The sequence below is a fragment of the Zonotrichia albicollis genome, chromosome 22 (genome assembly GCF_047830755.1).
Source record: "Zonotrichia albicollis isolate bZonAlb1 chromosome 22, bZonAlb1.hap1, whole genome shotgun sequence".
In the NCBI taxonomy this organism is placed as follows: domain Eukaryota; kingdom Metazoa; phylum Chordata; class Aves; order Passeriformes; family Passerellidae; genus Zonotrichia; species Zonotrichia albicollis.
In genome coordinates this window covers 10,671,700-10,690,379 of record NC_133840.1, presented here as the reverse complement: position 1 = coordinate 10,690,379, position 18,680 = coordinate 10,671,700, and the positions used below count along the sequence as shown (strand labels likewise).

The window sequence follows — 18,680 nt, the reverse complement described above, 5'->3', positions numbered from 1 at the left end:
ACAGCTGGGCAGCTGAGCAAGTCCAGGCTTGATAGGAACTCCGTTTACCTCAGGAGGAAAGCTTCAGGCGAATGGTGAGGAGGAAAAGGAGATGGATTCTGCTGGAGGGTTTAATATCCAGAGCTTTATTCCATGGTGACAGAGGTCTGAATCTTGGCAACAGCTCCAACAGAATAGTGACCACTATTACCTTTTTAAGCTCCCGGGGGAGGGGGAGGGAAGGGGCAGGTCAGCTACCAACCAGGTGGGAGGGGCGGGGTCTCAGGGGAGGATGACACCCAGACAGGCCAATGACCTCTGGGCATAGGGGCATCTTTTGAACTTGACCAACCACACGATGCCTTGCTGGAATGTTAAAACTGATTGACAGCCCAGCAGGGGGCGAGGGGGGAAGGGGAAGGGGGGTATTGGCGCACCTGGGGAAGGGACCCGGAAGTTTAAAACACACCACAACACACCTGGCCAGCGGTGCCAGGGTGGGTCTGGGGTCTGGGCAGGGCCAGGGGCTGCATCCCCCTGGTCCTTCCAGCCCCGGAGGTTCTGTGACTCTGACTCCTCCAAGGAAACATCTGCACTCCTTTCCCAGCTGTGGGATGGCCCAAGGTGCTCATTAAACACCCCAGAGCAGAGCTCCTGCGATCAGAGCTGTTTCCATCTCCACAGGCAGCTCCCAGCAGAGTTTTCCTCTCTTTAGCAGACTGGGACCCCAAACTTGAACCCAGGGAGGGGCAGCTCTGGAGGAATGTTGGCAGGAGTCACCTGCTCCACATCTCTAACAGGTTTCCAGCTCACACTGCTGCTTCCTTTGGGTATTAGAGCTGAAATCACTTGAACTACGAGTAGTGCTGAATAACTCAGAAATATTCATAGCAGAATCAGTGTGAGACGGAAAATGAGTGCTCACATTGTTTAGAGATTCGATATTATCTTTTATCAATAGCATTCAGGATTTTCTAGGCTGTTTGCAGACTTCACTCCTCCTTTGATAGCACAATGTGAGGTTTTGATGTTTCTTATCTCCCATCTAAAGCCTTCAAAGCCAGGCAGCTGGGCCAGGGCTGTGCTGGCTTTGTGCTCCTTGTGTTCTGTTTTCCCTGAGCCTGGAGATCCCAAAGCTCCTGCAGGGGCAGTGGCAGCCCCTCCCTCCCTGGGGAGGTGGCAGGGTGCAGGGGAAGGTCTGGCTCCAGGGATGCCTCAGTTCCTGCTGGGTTTTGTGACCTGGACCAGCCCTGGAGTGACTGCACTGAATGGGGATTGGGCTGGAGTCTCCAGAGCTGCCTTCCATCCCATAATAGCCAGGGTTTGTTCCATGTAAGAGCTGAGCTTTGCCCTGGCCATCCCAAATGGTTCCCAGCCAGGCACTGGGGGATTCTGCTCCCCGTCCCATAACAGAGTCCCCAGTCCCTGCTGCAGCCAAGGCAAACCCGCTCTGCTCTCTGCCACCACAGCCCTGTCACAGACATCTTCTATGGAAAATCCTTTCCTTGGGATTTTTTCTCCTGAGAAGCTGGGAGGCCTCAGGAACAAAATGTAAACAATGGTTTGCTGCTGCTGTGGAATGCAACAGGTACATCTGGGATTGGTCTCATGTGGTTGTTTCTAATTAATGGCCAATCACAGTCAGCTGGCTCGGACTCTCTGTCCCAGACACAAACCTTTGTTATTCATTCCCTCTTTTCTATTCTTAGCCAGCCTTCTAATGAAGTCCTTTCTTCTATTCTTTTAGTATAGTTTTAATATAATATATATCATAAAATAATAAATCAGCCTTCTGAAACATGGAGTCAGATCCTCGTCTCTTCCCTCATCCTCAGACCCCAGGGAACACGGTCACACAGTGTTCACAGTGTTCACACTCTCTTCCCCCCCATTGTCTTTTCCCGTGGTTTTGGGGGTATCTGGTTTTTCCTTCAAGATCTTTAAGCTGTTATCCCAAATCCAGCTTTCCCCAAGGCCCTCTGTGCCCAATCAGCAAATATCACCCAATTTTGTGGGGATGAAGTCCTTATGTCTCCCTCAGCAAAAACTGCTTCTCCTTTTTCCCCAGGGGGAGGAGAGGCCTTCCCTCAGGATTATGGGATTAAGCAGAGCTTTAAAAGAGAGATCTTGCTTTGTTGCCTAAAGAGCTTAATCTGAAATCCCCTCTGCAGTGAGTGGGGCTTTGCAAACGCTGAGTAAGGGATTGGAGCTGATCCCTGCCCTCCAGGCCTGGAGCTCCAGGTGGGATCAGCCCACCCTGGAGCACTCCTGGTGTCCTGCTTTCCTCCTGGATGTGCTCTGGGCACAGCTGGATCCCAGCCTTGGGTGGGAGTCACAGCATCAGCCTGGAATGAGCCCAAACATCCCCGATCCCTGGGATTTGCCACTGGATGTGGCTGAGCTGCCTGGAGGGCCCCTCCCCTGGGCCTCACCCACCTGGAGAAGCTCCAGCACTCCCAGGAGCTCTCCAGGGGTGCTTTGGGTGGAGATGGCCATGGCCAGATCCCTCCCCACCAATGGCTTTCCCTGCTCCAGCCCTTCCACAGCCCCTGGGGCACAGCAGCCAAATATCCAACAACCCGAAAGGAAGGTGGAAAACCATGTGACTGCTGTGTGTACCTGCTAGCTATATTTATATTTATATTTATATTTATATTTATATTTATATTTATATTTATATTTATATTTATATTTATATTTATATTTATTACTTATATTTATAATCTTTTTATGTATTAATATATATTAATAGTAATAAATATATATAATATATACAGACACATTAAATACAATATAATACATTTATAAATATATTATATAATATATAATATTTATTAATATATTATATGTATTCTATTTATATAATATAATAATTTATATATTTATTATTATATTATATGTATTTATATATTTTGATATATTATATTATATTATATTATATTATATTATATTATATTATATTACATCACACAATATATTTATTAATATAATATATTATATTAATATAATAGATAAATAATAGTAATAAATATATAAATATATTTATATTTATATGTCTAATTTATAGTTATAATTATAATGATTATCTTTTATATATTCACATTTAATATATGTTTATATTTTTTCTGTGTTTACATATAATTATATTTATATTCTTAAGTTTATATTTCTATATTTATAGTTATTTTTATTTATTAGGCACGAGAGCTACAAAGGTGCTTGGAAAAGCTCCCTGAGTCCCCAGGCAGCAGAGGAGCTGCTGCTGGGATGAATCCACTCTGTCTCCTCAGCAGTAATTTGCCATGCTCTGCCTCTGAAATTTGTGTGCATTTCTGGCCCAGTGGAGAAGCTCTGGCTGTGTGCTCATCCCACACTCCAGGGAATTACACCCAGAGCATTTCCTGATGGAAGGAAGGAGGGGGAGATGGCTTTGCCTCCTCCTTCCTCCCAGGCAGAGCCCAAATCCCAGCTGGAGCTCTCCTGGCTGCCCTGGGCACAGCTGGGAATTCCTCGACTGCTTTTAGACCCTTAAAAAGGGTCAGGAACAGAGCTGGGACATTCACAGTTCTCTGTCACCAACAGAAATCTGGGAGGTTCCACCAAGGGGCTGGAAAGCCCTTCCCAAGCTTTTCCTCCTGTTTGTGTTTGTCTTTTGTGCTCCCCAGGACTGCCATTTGTATCACAAAAAATGCAATGCTGGGGGCTTGTGGGAGTTTTCTGCTCTGTTGAGCTGGCACAGAGCATTTGGGGTTGTCAGGGACCATAAAGCTCCTCTCTTTCAGCCCCTGCCACGGGCAGGGACCCTTTCCACCATCCCAGCTTGGTCAGAGCCCCACCCAGCCTGGCCTGGGCTCCCAGGGGCAGCCACAAACAACAGAGAATTGCAATGGAGATATCCAGGCTGGAAATATTGTCCCTTTCAGTGCTGGACACTGCCGTGGTGGCAGCTGCAGGGACACCTCAGTGGCCTGAGGGAGTTTGATCCCAGGTAAAATTCCAGCTGGCAGGTGCAGGGATGGGATCTGTTTAATCCCAGTTAAAATTCCAGCTGGCAGGTGCAAGGATGGATCTGTGTGATCCCAGTTAAAATTCCAGCAGGCAGGTGCAAGGATGGATCTGTGTGATCCCAGTTAAAATTCCAGCTGGCAGGTGCAAGGATGGATCTGTTTTATCCCAGTTAAAATTCCAGCTGGCAGGTGCAAGGATGGGATCTGTTTTATCCCAGTTAAAATTCCAGCAGGCAGGTGCAAGGATGGATCTGTGTGATCCCAGTTAAAATTGCAGCTGGCAGGTACAAGGATGGGATCTGTTTAATCCCAGTTAAAATTCCAGCTGGCAGGTGCAAGGATAGATCTGTGTGATCCCAGTTAAAATTCCAGCTGGCAGGTGCAAGGATGGATCTGTTTTATCCCAGTTAAAATTCCAGCTGGCAGGTGCAGGGATGGGCTCTGTTCGCAGAGGTGCTGCTGGGAGCAGGACCAGCACAGGGAGGCCAGCACAGCATCCCTGAGCACTCCCAAACCTGGGGGACATTCCTGGCAGCTCCTGGACAATTCCACCTGGAGTTTAACCACGCTGGACACCACAGTGTCCCCCTGGCCCCTCCTCCTGGCCATGGGGCAGTGCCAGGCTCTGCACATCAAAATCCCATGGAAGTCTCCCAGGGTTTGCTCTCCTCCTTCCTGCTCTGCCTTGGATGCAACATTCCCAGTAAAACTCCAGGGAAAGTGTGTGTGAGTGCAAAGCAGGGCAAGGCAGGAGGAGAGCAGGAACTCAAGGAGATGTGCAGCTCCCAGAAGGCAGCCCTGAAAGAAGGCACGAAGCTGGAATGAATGATGCATGAGAAAAAAGCCTGGGCACGGCAGGGAGGGGGAAAGAAGGGTGGTGGAAATGGGGAAATGGATGAGAGAGATAAGTGGAGGAGCCACAAGCGCAGGGACAACATTTAGCAGGAGCAAGGTGGGGAAAAAATAAACCCATGAAGCCAAATCTAAAACCTTTTAGCAAAAATTCCAGTGAGCCTCAAGGAGCTTCGTGGAGCATGGGAGGGACTGGTGACATGAACACTGGTGTCACTTGGAGCTGTATTCCCTGTTCCAGAGGGAGAAACAGCTCCAGGAGCCCTGCAGGGCTGGGTCTCTCCAGCCAGGCCAGCAGGGTGGATCTCCCCCAGATGGGCTCCTCTGGGCTGCAGGAGTGGGAAGGGAGAGGGAGAACAAAGGGAGCCAAGAGCCCTCGGGCACTGGGAAATTGTTAAATGGAAAATGTTTAATCTCATCAAGTCAATGATGGGAATGTGTGGGAGCATGGGAATATGTGTGCAGGAGCAGGGCCAGGGAAGGGCTCCCAGAGCCCCCCTGCTCAAGGACCTGAGCCCAGGAGGATGGGGATGGCCACAGCAGAGGGGCTGGGGAGGCAGAGCAGGGATTTGGGGCCTCGGGCTGGGAATGAGGGAGAGGAGGGGACAGAGGCTGGGGTGACCCTGGGCAGGTCCCTGCAGAGCCAGCCCAGCTCCAGAGCAGCACCGGGGGCTCCGCAGGGAGGGGACAAAAGCAGAGCCTGGGGAGGAGCCAGGGCTGGGACGTTGATAAAGCGTCTCAGAGGCAGGGAAGGAGCTGCTGGGCCCGGAGGAGGAGGAAGAGAGGCAGTGCCTGTCCTTACCGAGGACGGGGAGCTGTCCTTGCAAGGCTGTGCTGTAAATCTGCTGTGCAGAGCAAGGAGAGGCAGCTCCAGGATGTTCATCAGCTCCTTTTCCACAGGCAGGAGCCCAGAAACATCCGCAGAAACGCTGGTGTTGCTGTGGCTCCAGGTTCTCTGGGTCTCACACACTTCCCATGCAGATAGAGCTCTGCTCCAGAGGGGTCCAGGAGCTCCTGGGGGATGGTCCCAGCTCCCTGAGCCCCAGCTCTGCCTGCTGGACCCCTTGATGTGCCTTTGTGTGCCCTGGTCTGCCCCAGTGTGCTTCAGCCAAGGAATGGACCCAAACAAAGCAATGCTGTGAGACTTTACCCCCTTGGCCTGGATTTACTCCTGTGCCCTCAGTGCTCCCTGGAATTCTGCTGGCCATGGGTTTGTTCTGCTGCTGTTAAACCCTGAACAGCAAAGCCAGGCTTTGGGAGGAAGGCCTGGGATGCCGTGGTGTGAGTGAGAAAGCAGCTGTAGGAACTGGATCTGCCTCTCTCCTCTCCTGCCCACCCTGCTGGGGTCTTCCAGAGCCCTCCTGGAGCCCCCTCTCGCAGTGATGGTGCAGAGCAGCCCCTGAATGGACATGGCCTCAGACCATGGACCCTGCAGGGCCTGGGGGCTGCCTGGGGGCTGTTCACCATCCTGCTCCAGTTCTGTGTCCAGGTTGGTGACTGTGCTCACAGGGGTCTGAGGGTGAGGGAAGAGACGAGGATCTGACTCCATGTTTCAGAAGGCAGATTTCTTATTTTATGATATACATTATATTAAAGCGATACTAAAATAATAGAAGAAGGGATTTCATCAGAAGGATAGCTAAGAATAGAAAAGGAAGGAATGATAACAAAGGCTTGTGTCTCGGACACTGAGCCAGCTGACTGTGATTGGCCATTAATTAGAAACAACCACATGAAACCAATCTCAGATGCACCTGTTGCATTCCACAGCAGCAGATAATCAATGTTTACATTTTGTTCCTGAGGCTTGTCGGCTTCTCAGGCGGAAAAATCCTAAGGAAAGGATTTTTCATAAAGGATGTCTGTGACACAGGTTGGTGGCACCAGGGCAGGATCCCAGCCCTGCCCTGCCTTTCCTTGGCTGTCAATATTAATGCTCGGGGTCAAGTGGAGTTAAGTGGCTGCATTCATTATTCATCAGTTCCTGGGAAGGGAGGCCGTGGCACAGCAGGGCTTTACCTTTGCCTGGGCAGTGTTTGGGCTGGGCAGGGTTTGCTCGGGACTCTGAGCTCGGTGCTGTGCTGGGTGGGGCAGGAGCCGCAGCCCCTGTGCAGAGCAGCGGGCACAGCCCATTCTGCACCAATAAACGAGCCCAAACTGAGCTCCCCTCCAATGCCAGCTCCAGAGGCAGGAGGGCTGCTCGGCCAGAGCTTCCCTTCCCTGAGAGCTCTGCTCCTCCATTAAAAATGCAAAGCCTTTAGTGCTCACACTCATCACCCTGACAGGGGTTTGTGGTGACTGCGGGACCAAACTCCAGTTAAAGGCACAGGGCAGGCACAGCTGCAGCAGAGCTGAGAGCACAGCAGTGGTTTCTGGAAGAAGGAGTTGGGCTCAGTCCCTGCCCTTCACCCTTCCCCCTGCAGTTTGGAAATGCCAGCATCTCTGGGAGTTCTCTTTCTCCTGGGTCTTTGCCTGAACCGTTTCCTGACTTAGTCCTGTGCCTCAGTTCTGTGTGAGAGCCCCATTAAGGCCAGGAAGGTATCCCAGGCTCCTGGTGCACGTTCTGTCGCAGACATCCTTTATGAAAATCCTTTCCTTAGGATTTTTCCTCCTGAGAAGCTGGGAAGCCTCAGGAACAAAATGTAAACAATGATTATCTGCTGCTGTGGAATGCAACAGGTGCATCTGTGATTGGTCTCATGGGGTTGTTTCTAATTAATGGCCAATCACAGTCAGCTGGCTTGGACTCTCTGTCTGAGACACAAGCCTTTGTTATCATTCCTTCTTTTTCTATTCTTAGCAATCCTTCTGATGAAATCCTTTCCTCTATTCTTTTAGTATAGTTTTAATGTAATATATATCATAAAATAATAAATCAATCCTTCTGAAACATGGAGTCAGATCTTCATCTCTTCCCTCAACCTGAGACCCCCGTGAACACCGTCACACATGTTCTGCACATGGACACCTGTCTGGTGTTCCTTCAGAGGCTGCTGCCTGTGGGCTCAGATGCTGAGGCTGCTTTTGGTGCCTGGCCAAGGGATGAGACCTCCCTGGCCCAGCTGTGCCTGCTCTCATCCTCTCTGAACTGAGGGGCAATCGCCCCCAGCCCTTCCCAGCACAGCCTCCTCTTTTCCTGGAAAATCCAGCTGTTCCAGAGGTGACCTGAGTCCCTGGGAAATGAACGGAGCTGAGCCCTTAATCCACCGCAGCCTGGTTTGGTGTGCTCACAGCAGCAGCAGCAGGGACTGAGCCAAAAGCAAAGCCCTGCCCAGGGTCCCGGGACCAGGAACCCACTCTGGAGTTCTTTGCCTCCCTTGGATCAGCCAGCAGGGAAGGGCTGCAGTGATAACCCCACCCTGACCTGCCCTCAGCACCACATCCACGAGCTGAGGAAAGCTTTACTGATAACCTCGCACAAGCAGGGTCCTGAAATCCAACAAAACTCAGGAAAAAAGCAAAAATGCTGATGGAAACTTGATTGAAAAATAGAAATAGTCTTGCTGGCACATGCAGAGAAGGGAGGAACCCCCAGCCAGTGAAGGAGCTGCTGTGAACACCTCACCCTGGGCAGCTGGGGCTCCATGATAGATGCATTTCAGAACTTGGATTTAGGGAGTTCTTGATGTCAGCTTTGTGCCCTCCCAACCACATCCTCTTGTGCAGAGCACAAGGAACATTTGTGCAAAACCAGATGTCTTCCCTGCTTTGAAAGAGGTGCTTCATGTCTGCCTGAGCTCAGCTGGGAGGTGAGGAGGGATTTGTTGTGGGCTCAGCAGGTTCAGGCCTCACAGAAAACCCAGGGAGAACAGGTGGGATAACCAGAAGAGAATAACCAAGGAGCCAAGAGAGGCCTGGGGCTGTTCAGGATAATCAAGAGAGCCCTGCTTGGCCAGGCCTTCCTTTCCTGTCCTTTTCCAGTCCCTTGCTCTACAGGCTCAGGTCTGGAACCACCCCAGGTTTCTGCTGCAGGAACAATGTCCCAGCCTTTGGTTTTCCATCTCTTCTCCTTTCCTGATCCCTGGCATTGAGCAGTAAGGCCCCTGCTGAGGCCCTGGGCTCCAGGAGGGGTGAAAAGCTACACAAGGTGACCTGTGGTGGCCTTTGCTCTGTGTGGGTGTCACCCCTGCCTGGGCTGGCACTGATACCTTGGGTTTAAGTTTTTCTGTTCTGTTTTGGTGTGCAGCTTTTACCTTTACATTAAGTGTCCCTAGGATCTTCATAGGGTGGTGAAGACAAAACAATCCCATTCTAGCTGGAGACTCAGGGACAATCTCTTCAAACTTCAGGCTCAAAGCATAAACAATGTGAAAAGAGGAGGGTGGGCAAGCAAGCAAGGAGGATGAAACTTCATGATTTGAAGCTGTTAATTGGACAGTTGGCTCCTATATGCAAATGGACTAAAATTTATAAAATGTGAGATCTCATGACCAAAGCTCTCTTTTGCTTCCATCTTGGATCCATCCAGGCAGAGCCATGACTGTGGCTCTGTTACTGCCAGGGTGTGGCCTTTGAAGGCACTTCAATAAATAAATACACTTTATTCCTCTGAACTCCATCCAGCCTCTGCTCCAGCTCCTTAAGTCATCAGCACTGCCAGCCGTGCAGTTGCTCTGGCCACAGGGATGGGTTTGATGGGTTTAGTGGGTTTGGTGGGTTTGATAGATTGGATGAGTTTGATGAGTTTGATGGGTTGGATGGGTTGGATGAGTTTGATGGGTTGGATGAATTTGGTGTGTTTGGTGGGTTTGGATGAGTTTGATGAGTTTGATGGGTTGGATGAATTCGATTGATTGGATGAGTTTGATGGGTTGGATGGGTTGGATGGGTTTGGTAGGTTGGATGGGTTTGGTGGGTTGGATGGGTTGGATGAGTTTGATGGGTTTGATGGGTTGGATGAGTTTGATGGGTTGAATGATTTCGATGGATTGGATGAATTTGATCGGTTGGATGGGTTTGGTGGGTTGGATGCATTGGATGGGTTTGATGGGTTTGGTGGGTTGGATGGGTTGGATGAGTTTACTGAGCTGGGCTGAGCTGCTGCTCAGGGGACTCAATGGGAGAGGATCCCAGATGGATACCCAGGCAAATCTGGGAGTGTGGGAGGATCCCCATGGCCCCTGGAGCAAGCAGGAGCCCAGCAAGGCTGGGGAGCACCGAGTGCAGGGGATGCAGTGAGGCAGGGAGGGGTTCCCATCTCTGTTCTTGACCCAAGGACCCCCAGCCTGTTCCCTTCCAGGGACCCTGTGGAGCCCTGGATTGGGAGGGGCTGCAGGGTCAGCTTGGGGTCACTCTGTGTGCCCTGGGGCTGAGCCCACAGCTGGCTCTGTCCATCCAGGCTCCATCTCCAGCAGAGCCCCAGGGTGACCAAAGATGATTTCTCCTCCCTGTGATCCCCTAGTCTTGGCATTCCCTCCAAAATCCAGAACTGTTCTGTGCTGCCTGCTTTAAACTCCAGTTCCAACAGCTGCTCCTTGGCTTTCCCAAGGAAGGCTCCCATTTCCAGAGCACTGTTAATCCTGGATCAGAGGATTTCCTGGTGCATGGAGTGTTTGCATACCTCACTTCTATTCTATTCCTCCTCTGCACTTTGCTTCCATGCTTTATTCCAATGGTCCTGCTGCGCCTCAGGAGCTCCTGAGCTCTAATAATAATTGTAGGGGTAATAAAATAAATCATCCTGCTGCTACCTGCATATGCCTGGTTACTTTCCTTGCATTTCTAATAAGAGCTGGACTGGATCAGTTGGGAGTTTGGACATTTTCATTTGTGATGGTGTTCACAGGGGTTTTCGGGTGAGGGAAGAGACGAGAATGTTGACTCCTTGTTCAGAGGTTTGATTTATTATTTTATGATATATATATTACATTATAACTATACTAAAAAGAATAGAAGGAAAAGTTTCATCTCCAAAGGCTAGCTAAGCTAAGAATAGAAAAGGAATGAATAATAAAGGTTTGTGTCTTGGACAGAGAGTCTAAGCTAACCAAGCTGTGATTAGCCATTAATTATAAACATCTAAGATGGGCCAATTACAGATGCACCTGTTGCATTCCACAGCAGCAGATAATCAATGTTTACATTTTGTTCCTGAAGCCTCTCAGCTTCTCAGGAAGAAAAATCCTAAGAAAGGATTTTTAATGAAAAGATGTCTGCGACAGAGCTCTCTTTGTCTGTCACTCCCAAACCCATCACAGCCCAAACAACTCAGCATGACCTCGTGGCCACCAGGTGCCATCTGCCCATGACAAGTGGCTGAGGGTCTTTACTGAGGCTTCTTTATGGGTGAAATCCCAAGGGATTAAGGGCTGGCTGTTCAGAGACCCCAGGCTGTGACAGCCACTGAGTGGAGGTGCTGAGTCAGCAAAAATGAGCTCTGGATTCTCAGGGTGGAAACACCCAGGAGCTGGGAAGGGGCTGGAGAACTCCTGAGGGGGCTGGGCAGGGGCTCAGCCTGGAGCAAAGGAGGCTCAGGGGGCCCTTGTGGCTCTGCACAGCTCCTGACAGGAGGGGACAGCGGGGGGGGTTGGGCTGTGCTCCAGGGAACAGGGACAGGAGCAGAGGGAACCTCAGGGAAGGCTCAGGGTGGACATTGGGACAATTCCTTCATTCAACACTGGCACAGCTGCCCAGGGCAGGTTGGAGTCCCCATCCCTGGAGGGATTTAACAGCCCTGTGCATGTGACACTTGGGGACATGGGGCAGTGCTGGCCCTGGCAGTGCTGGGGTGGTTGGATTCGGTGATCTCAGAGGAAATCTCTAACCACAGTGACTCTGTGATTTGTGCAAGAAAAGCCTGTGTGACTGTGACTGTGTGACTTTTCCAACCATTTCTGGCCATGGCAGTTTCCAATTTTAGAACAGAAGAGCAGCAAAAATTTGGGAGCAAAATGGACCCTTCAGAGCTGCCCTTGCAGGTGGCAGAGGGACGGGGTGGGGGGATTAATTCTTGTCCAGTTCCACACCAGGAGCTGTGGCTGAGTCATGAACACCATTCCCAGAGCAACAGTTTGGGACTGCAGCCACATTCTCCCTGCTCTGCTGGAAATGACGGATTGGAGACGTTATATCCTCACCTGGAGGCACAAAAATATGAAGTTTTGTGAGGCTGATGAGCTCAGGATGGAGCTTTATCCATCACAGCCCTGGGACTCTGGGCCCTGTCACCAAGGGGCACAGGAAGTTGGTCCTGTGTCCATGGAGAGCCTGGCACAGCCACCCTCCCTCAGAGCCCCAGGTACAGCAGGAATTCCCTGCACAAGGGGGAAGACAAAGCCTTCCAGAGGTGAGGGGATTTTCTCTGTGTCCACTTGAGGAAATGGCAGGAGAAGGAATATTCTTATTTTTTCCCTTCCGTGTCCCAAAGACAGGAGGAAGGAGGTTTCAAGGCCTTACGGCTCCTGGGAAAGTGTTTTTTTAGGCTTAATAAGAATGGAAAAACCCATCCATCAATCCCTTCCTGCTGCTTCCAAGCCCTCAGCCACACCAGGATTTATGAAGCAGCACATTTGTGATGCGTTCAAGTGCCTGAATCCTCCAGAGCTTCTCTGTTCATTCTGTATTTTTGGGATGAGGAAATAAAGCCTTTGCAGGAAGCAGGACAAGGGGGAGAACTGCACTGAGCCAGCCAAAATCCTGGAGACCCTGAAGTGAGTCACATTTGATTCTTCTCTGCTTTTTTTCTTTGCCCTCCGTGCCCCTCCTGGTGCTGCACAGCTGCTGCCCCTGGGGGATGGAACCTCCTGAGGAAATCCAGGATCACTGATGGGCTCCACATCCTGGTGCGTGAGGCTGTGTGCCCAGGGGCACTCCCACACACAGGGAGGGGCTTCAGGGGACTTTTGGAGGGGTTTAACAACCACCAGAGTGTCCCATTGGAGAGGGAATGCCTGGAACTATGAGGGAACCAGGAGCTTCCCATGAGGAATTTGGTGTGGAGCTGCCACCTGGGTGCTGGCACTGGACGAGAAGAGTGGAGGGGGAATGTCCCTGCTGGACAGCACTGGAGAGCATCCCTGGGGAGCCTGGCCTTGGCCAGGGGGTTCCTGGGAGGGGAAAACTCCTGGATGGATGGACATGGAAATTGGAGTGGAACGTGGAGACTGCCCTGTCCCTCCTGGGCTGGGTGATAAGGGGAGATCAAATGGATCTGGAAAAGCTTCCTTGGCTGCAGGCATGGAATGGAACAGAAAATCCCTTTCACTGAGGAGGTCTAGCTGTCCCTCCTTGCAACATTACGGGGAGCCTCTCCTGGGAGCTGCTTCACCAGGGGTGAAACCAGCTGGGCCCTGGGGCAGAGTGCTGTGCCTGGGTCCCCCATCCTGAGCAGCAGGGCTCTGGGGTGCCCTTCCCAGCCCTGCCCCTCCTGTGCTCCCAAACCCTCTGTGCTGGGCACCCTGATTGACTCTGCACTGTCCCCTTGTGCTGCTGTCCCTGGCACCGGGCTGGGCTGGGCCTGGGCAGGGCCTGGGCAGGGCTGGGTAGGGCTGGGATGGGCCTGGGCAGGGCAGGGCCAGAGCAGGGCTGTGAGAATCTGTCCAAAATATCCCTCATCTGCCTCACAAGCGTCATTGGAGAGACCACCGAAAAACCAAAACCCCTCATGTCTGCTGATCCTGTAGGGGGAAAGTCATGTGCCTGAGGCCTGAGAGCATGGCTAAGTTATTGTTTTCACAGGTGTTGTTTGCTGTATGCTACACTGAGCTCACAGGGCACCCTGCCCTTTTGCACAACAGCTCTGGAATCCTCCCCACCTCTCGGCCTGGCTGGTTTGAACTTTAGGGTGGTCTCCCAAAAGAAGACCCCTCTCGCCCATCCTTAACCACTGCTACAGACAAGTAGAGATGTAAGAGGCCTCTTCATCAAGGGGCCCAGACATGAAATCCCTGTGTGAGAAGGCCCCTCTCACCTTCCAGAGACTGGGACTGAAACCCCCAACTCAGGGGAGGTGTACAGAGGGGAAGGAAAGCTGCCCAAAGCAAGATGGATGTTACAGGTGCAGACAGTGGGCCACAAAAACAATGGCTCTCACCTGCTGCCTAACTGAAACTGTGTGTACCCTTATTCTTCCCCCCTGAAGATACAATAATCTGGCTTTGTTTCAATTGCAAAATCCATCCCCCTTCTCCCATTGAAAAAGAGTATAATTGGGGTCCAGATGAACTGTGCCTCTGAGATCTCCCCGGACATGGCCTGGTGAGCTCCATCAGCTGGGTCCCAAAGGACTACGCAGCACCACGTTTGGTAGCTATAACCCATTCTTCTTCCTCCCTCTTTTCCCTTATTTTCTCCTTTTTCTCCTGGTTCCGTCCCCAGCGCATTTTTGCTGTGGTTATTTCAATAAAGCTGCATTTGTTTTGATTATTACTGCAAACCCCCTGTGCCGTGTCAGTTTTTTGCACTCTGAGATCAATCCAGGAACCATCACGAACCTCACTTGTAAGGACAGATCGTGACAAGGGCCTGGGCAGGGCAGGGCCGGGGCAGGACCTGGGGGCTCCCTGCGGCTGCTTTCTCCTCCTTGTCCATGTTTTCTGTGTTTTCGAGCCTCTCCCACAGCCTGTGATCCCCTTGGGTCCCAGCTGGCTGCTCCTGCCCTGTTTCCAGGCTGGGCCTTGCTCAGGGCCTGGCTCCTGCTCCAGACGGCTCCTTGGCCAAACCCAGCCCTGTTCACTTGCAGAAATGGGATTTTGGGCAAAGCATGCAGTCTGCCTCCAATCCCGTTCCTGCAGTGGCTCAGGCTCCTGGGATGGATCTGCAGGAGCCTGGCCAGAGGCTTTGGAAGATGCTGGTCATGCTGAGGGACTTCTTCAGAGTGAAAACCTTCCATCCTCCGAGCCCAGACTGTGTTTGAGGTATTTAAATATCCTGAGGTCAGGTTCTCTGTAGCTCAGATCTCGCTGGCAGCCCATGCAAATTAAAGTCCTGCATAAAAGGGAATTTAAGATTCCTAAACCACTCTTGAAAACCTTTACTTGCACCTTTATTGCTGTTTCCCTGGACCCTCCATGGCACATTTCTGCTTATCCTGGCATCTCCAGGCTTTGGTCCCTTCATTTGAGGTATTCATTATTTTCCTCACAGCATGAAGTGCTGCAGCCTCTGAGCAGCCTGGTCCCTCACTCTCCTTCCCACCTCCATCCCATCAGATATTCCTGCTCCCTTTGGCTCCCTGCACTTTGTATCCTGACTCCAGCTGCAGCCTGTGCCAGGCCCAGGAGCTCCAGAAATCAGGGAATGTTTCTGCAGCTGAGGCAAAAAACGCTGGGGGTTTTCCCCTGCTCCCCTGAGGCTTTTCCAGGAGAGGCTGTGCAGCCAGGTGAGTGTTGGGGAGGTTTGGGGGAGCCTGGGGAGCAGCAGGACACAATTCCTCACAACTCCTCTGCTCCTGAAGGGATCAGCAGCCCTGGCTGACAAACCCTGGGTGTCTCTGGCACTGCTCCATCATTTTGATCTGGATTTTGACACCATGTCTCTTTCTCCAGTACTAACAGAATGGGAAAGGAAATTATGTGTATTTGAACAAATCACAGCACTCTGACAGGAGTCAGGAGCAGTTTTAATGAAGCGGATTTATTCCCTGTCTCATCCCCCTGACTGGTAAATTTAACTTGACTTTGTCCCTTTAAATAACAGAAATCTGTGATGTCACATCTAATGCTCCATCAGCGTCTGTAATGCCATCAGTCACAGAGGCAATAATGTGACACAGATTTTTTTTTAATGATAAATGGCTTCTATCATCCTGGAAAAGATCCCGCCTTAAATGGATTGAGGTCGTGCAAAAAGATTCCTTTGGATTAATTTGGGGTTTTTTTTCAATTGAGCTGAAGTGAGGGTTGAATTGGCTCGGGAATGACATTTGAAGTAAGAGACGGGGAGGTGTCTTGGTTTGGGAAGCCAGGAGTCTGCTAAGGAAGGCAGGAGCCTCCCCTGAAATGGAGAACATAAATCCTCCCCACCCCTCTGAATTGCTATAAATTTTAAATTAAGGGGGTCTCAGGCAAAAAAATGGGAGCAGGAAATAACAGTTCTTTAATAGGGAAGGGGAAAAAAATAAAAGGATAAAATAAACAATGCAGTACACTAGAACAACACTGCCAGAGTCAGAACCCAGCCTGACACCACATTGGAATTGTGGCTCAGCCCTCCTGCAGTGTCAGGGGTGGTTCTGCTGGAGCAGGGATCCTGCAGAGAAGGATGGATTCTTCCTCTGAAGATCCAGTGGAAGAAGAGGCAGCTGCTGTTCCTCTGGGAAATCCAGTGGAGAAGCCGTGCTGGTGTCTCAAAACCTCTGGATTATATCTGGGTAGGAATGCTTGGCTCCTCCCTCTGGGCTCACATCTCCCAATGGGATGCTGTAGTTCTTATCAGCCATGCAGTGACATTCAATAGCTGTTATCAACAATGTCCCCTCCTGAGGGAGGTGTGAATGTGGTCACTCAAAGAGAGATAAGGCAAACTGCCCACTTGACAAAGGTAATCTGCCATACAGATGGTAATGGAAAACATCTTGCATTGCAATCTGGAACAGGAGGGAAGAGCCCTGACCTGGCCAGAGCACGAGCAGAGGGCACGAAATGGGGCACGACACAGCCTGGCTGCATGGGGATTGGGGTTTGCATTCCCCTGGGCACAGCACAGCCTGGGCTGGCCCTGCTCAGCTGTCACCACCAGCCTCATCCCACAGCCGAGCATCCCTGCAGCCCCGGCTGCTGCCAGTCCCAGCCCACCCAGGGGATGGCACACGGTGCCAGCAGCTCCTCACTGGCATTGCCCGCCCTGCTCTGCCCCAGCTGCGCCATCCTGGGCTGGGGCAGCCAAACCCCTCAGGCTCCTGAGGCCCTTCCCCAGCCCGTGCCCTCCTGGCCCATCTCTCACCCACTGAAGCAGCTGCCTCCAGCAAAAGCTTTTTGGGAGAAGCGTTCCTGCTTCAAAGCCAGGCACACAGACTGGGAGAGCTGCTGGGGCTGGGCAGGGGCTGCTGAGGGCTCTGGGTTCCACTGCTCAGTGCTGATCTCTGCTCCTGGGACAGGAACAGGAACTGCTGGGGCTGGGCCAGGGCAGGTCAGGCTGGAGATCAGTTCTTCTCCTAGAGGGTGCTGGCACTGCCCAGGCTGCCCAGGGAATGGGCACAGCCCCGAGGCTGCCAGAGCTGCAGGGATGCCCAGGGTGGGATTGTTGGGGTGTCTCTGCGGGGCCAGGGGCTGGATTGATGGTCCCTGTGGGTCCCTTCCAACCCAGGCTGTTCTGTGATTCCATGACTGGGGCTGTTCTCTGCTCTCACTCCCTCAATCCATTTTCATTCAGTGCTGCTCATTCCTCAGGGTGCCCCTCACAGGAACAGCCCCAGCTTTGGGATCTGTTTCCCTTTCGTTTCTTCCAAAGTTTTCTTCTTTAATTTATTTCTTTTCTTTAACATCTGAGCTCATGAGTGATGCTGCCACCACTTCATTTCTCTTCCCTAAACTGCAGAAACTGCTGCCCTCCACCTTTCCAGGTGTGACTGCCAGGGGAGGTGGGGCAGAGCAGAGGGGTGATCCCAGCTGGAGAAGAGTGGAAATTGGAACAGGACAGCTGCCCAGGGATTTCCACTGTCAGTTCCACCTGGGAAATGTGCTTTCCATGGATGAAGGGGTTCTGGCTGGTGCCAGACAGGATTGCATTGCTCAGATGGCCCAGTGCAGGCTGCAGGTGCTGCCTCTTTTCCCTTGAATGTGAGGATTCCTGCAATCCAAATAAAGGATTATTTATCCTTTATTTGGATTCCAGGAGCAGGTTTGTGTTTTTAGCAGCCTCAGTCCTGCTCTGTGCAAAGCCAGGCTGCCTCAGGAGCTGCCAGGAATCACAAAGGAGTCTTGGAGCTGAAACCTGCTCCTGCACCTGGTTTTCATTATTTGTGGCAAAATCCTGAGACCTTTTGTCACTCACTGAACAAGCGCAGGAGGAAAAACGCTCCTGGGGAGGAGGTGTTGGTGAGGGCTGTCCTGCTGGTGTCTCCTTTGGAGAGGGGAGCAGAGGGGAGTTCCCCTCTCTGCTCTGGAGCAGGCCAGGAGATCATTCCTGAGCTCTATCCTGGCTGGGGCATTTCCTGCATGGAAACTTGTGCTCATCCCTGGGGCTGCTCCTGCCTGGGCCTCTGAATCCTCCTGGGAAAACCTCCCAAGCTCCTGCATGAGGGCCCTGGGGCTATGGGCCACCCCAGGTGGGGTCTGGGCTAGGCTGAGCTTTGGGAAGGGGCTGGGAAGGAGCAGCAGGGGTGACCATGGGAAGCAGCACATGCCAGGGCTTCCCTCATTTCCCCCTTCCTGCTGATCCTGAGCCTCTCCTCCCACCCACGTCCAGAACCCTTTTGGCCCTTCCAGGTCTTTCTTCAGGGTCACACTCCCAGCCATGGATGATCCCTCTGGAAGTTCAGGTTGGAGGGACTCCATGGGGAAGGTCCCTTCTCTGAGCTCCTCTGCCCAGCTGCCCCTCCTGGCTCTCAGGGAGTCTCTCTCCATGTTTCTGTTAGCTCCCTCAGGTCCTGCAAGGTCACAATTCAGTCACCCCAAAGCTTCTCCTGTCCAGGTGAGCATTCCCAGCTCTCCCAGCATAGCTGCTCCATCCCTCTGCTCATCCTGGAGGCTTCTCTGGGCTTCTCCAGCAGCTCCAGCAGGAGTTTCCAGGGAACTCCACAGGTGGACCCTGTGTGAAGGATCCCCTCTGACCAGTAGCTCCCCAAACCACAACTCCATGTGTGTCCTACAGCATTTATCAAAATTCCAGGTGTGTCTAAAGGCATTTCTCCTGCAGGATGGCCCCTCTTGCCCCCTCCATCCCTGAGGAGCTCCTGCCTGGCCA

At 51.7% G+C, this 18,680-nt stretch overlaps 1 protein-coding gene across 1 annotated transcript in view; it reads left to right on the top strand.

The window, feature by feature from the left end:
- Window positions 1-14,091, top strand: part of TYW1B (tRNA-yW synthesizing protein 1 homolog B) — a 121,793-nt gene extending 107,702 nt beyond the window's left edge. Inside the window, exon 17 of the mRNA XM_074557272.1 lies at window positions 13,515-14,091. Within this exon, the coding sequence (XP_074413373.1) occupies window positions 13,515-13,619 (105 nt within the window). The 3' untranslated portion in view covers window positions 13,620-14,091. The remainder of the gene's footprint in view (window positions 1-13,514) is intronic.
- The last annotated feature ends 4,589 nt before the right edge of the window (window positions 14,092-18,680 follow it).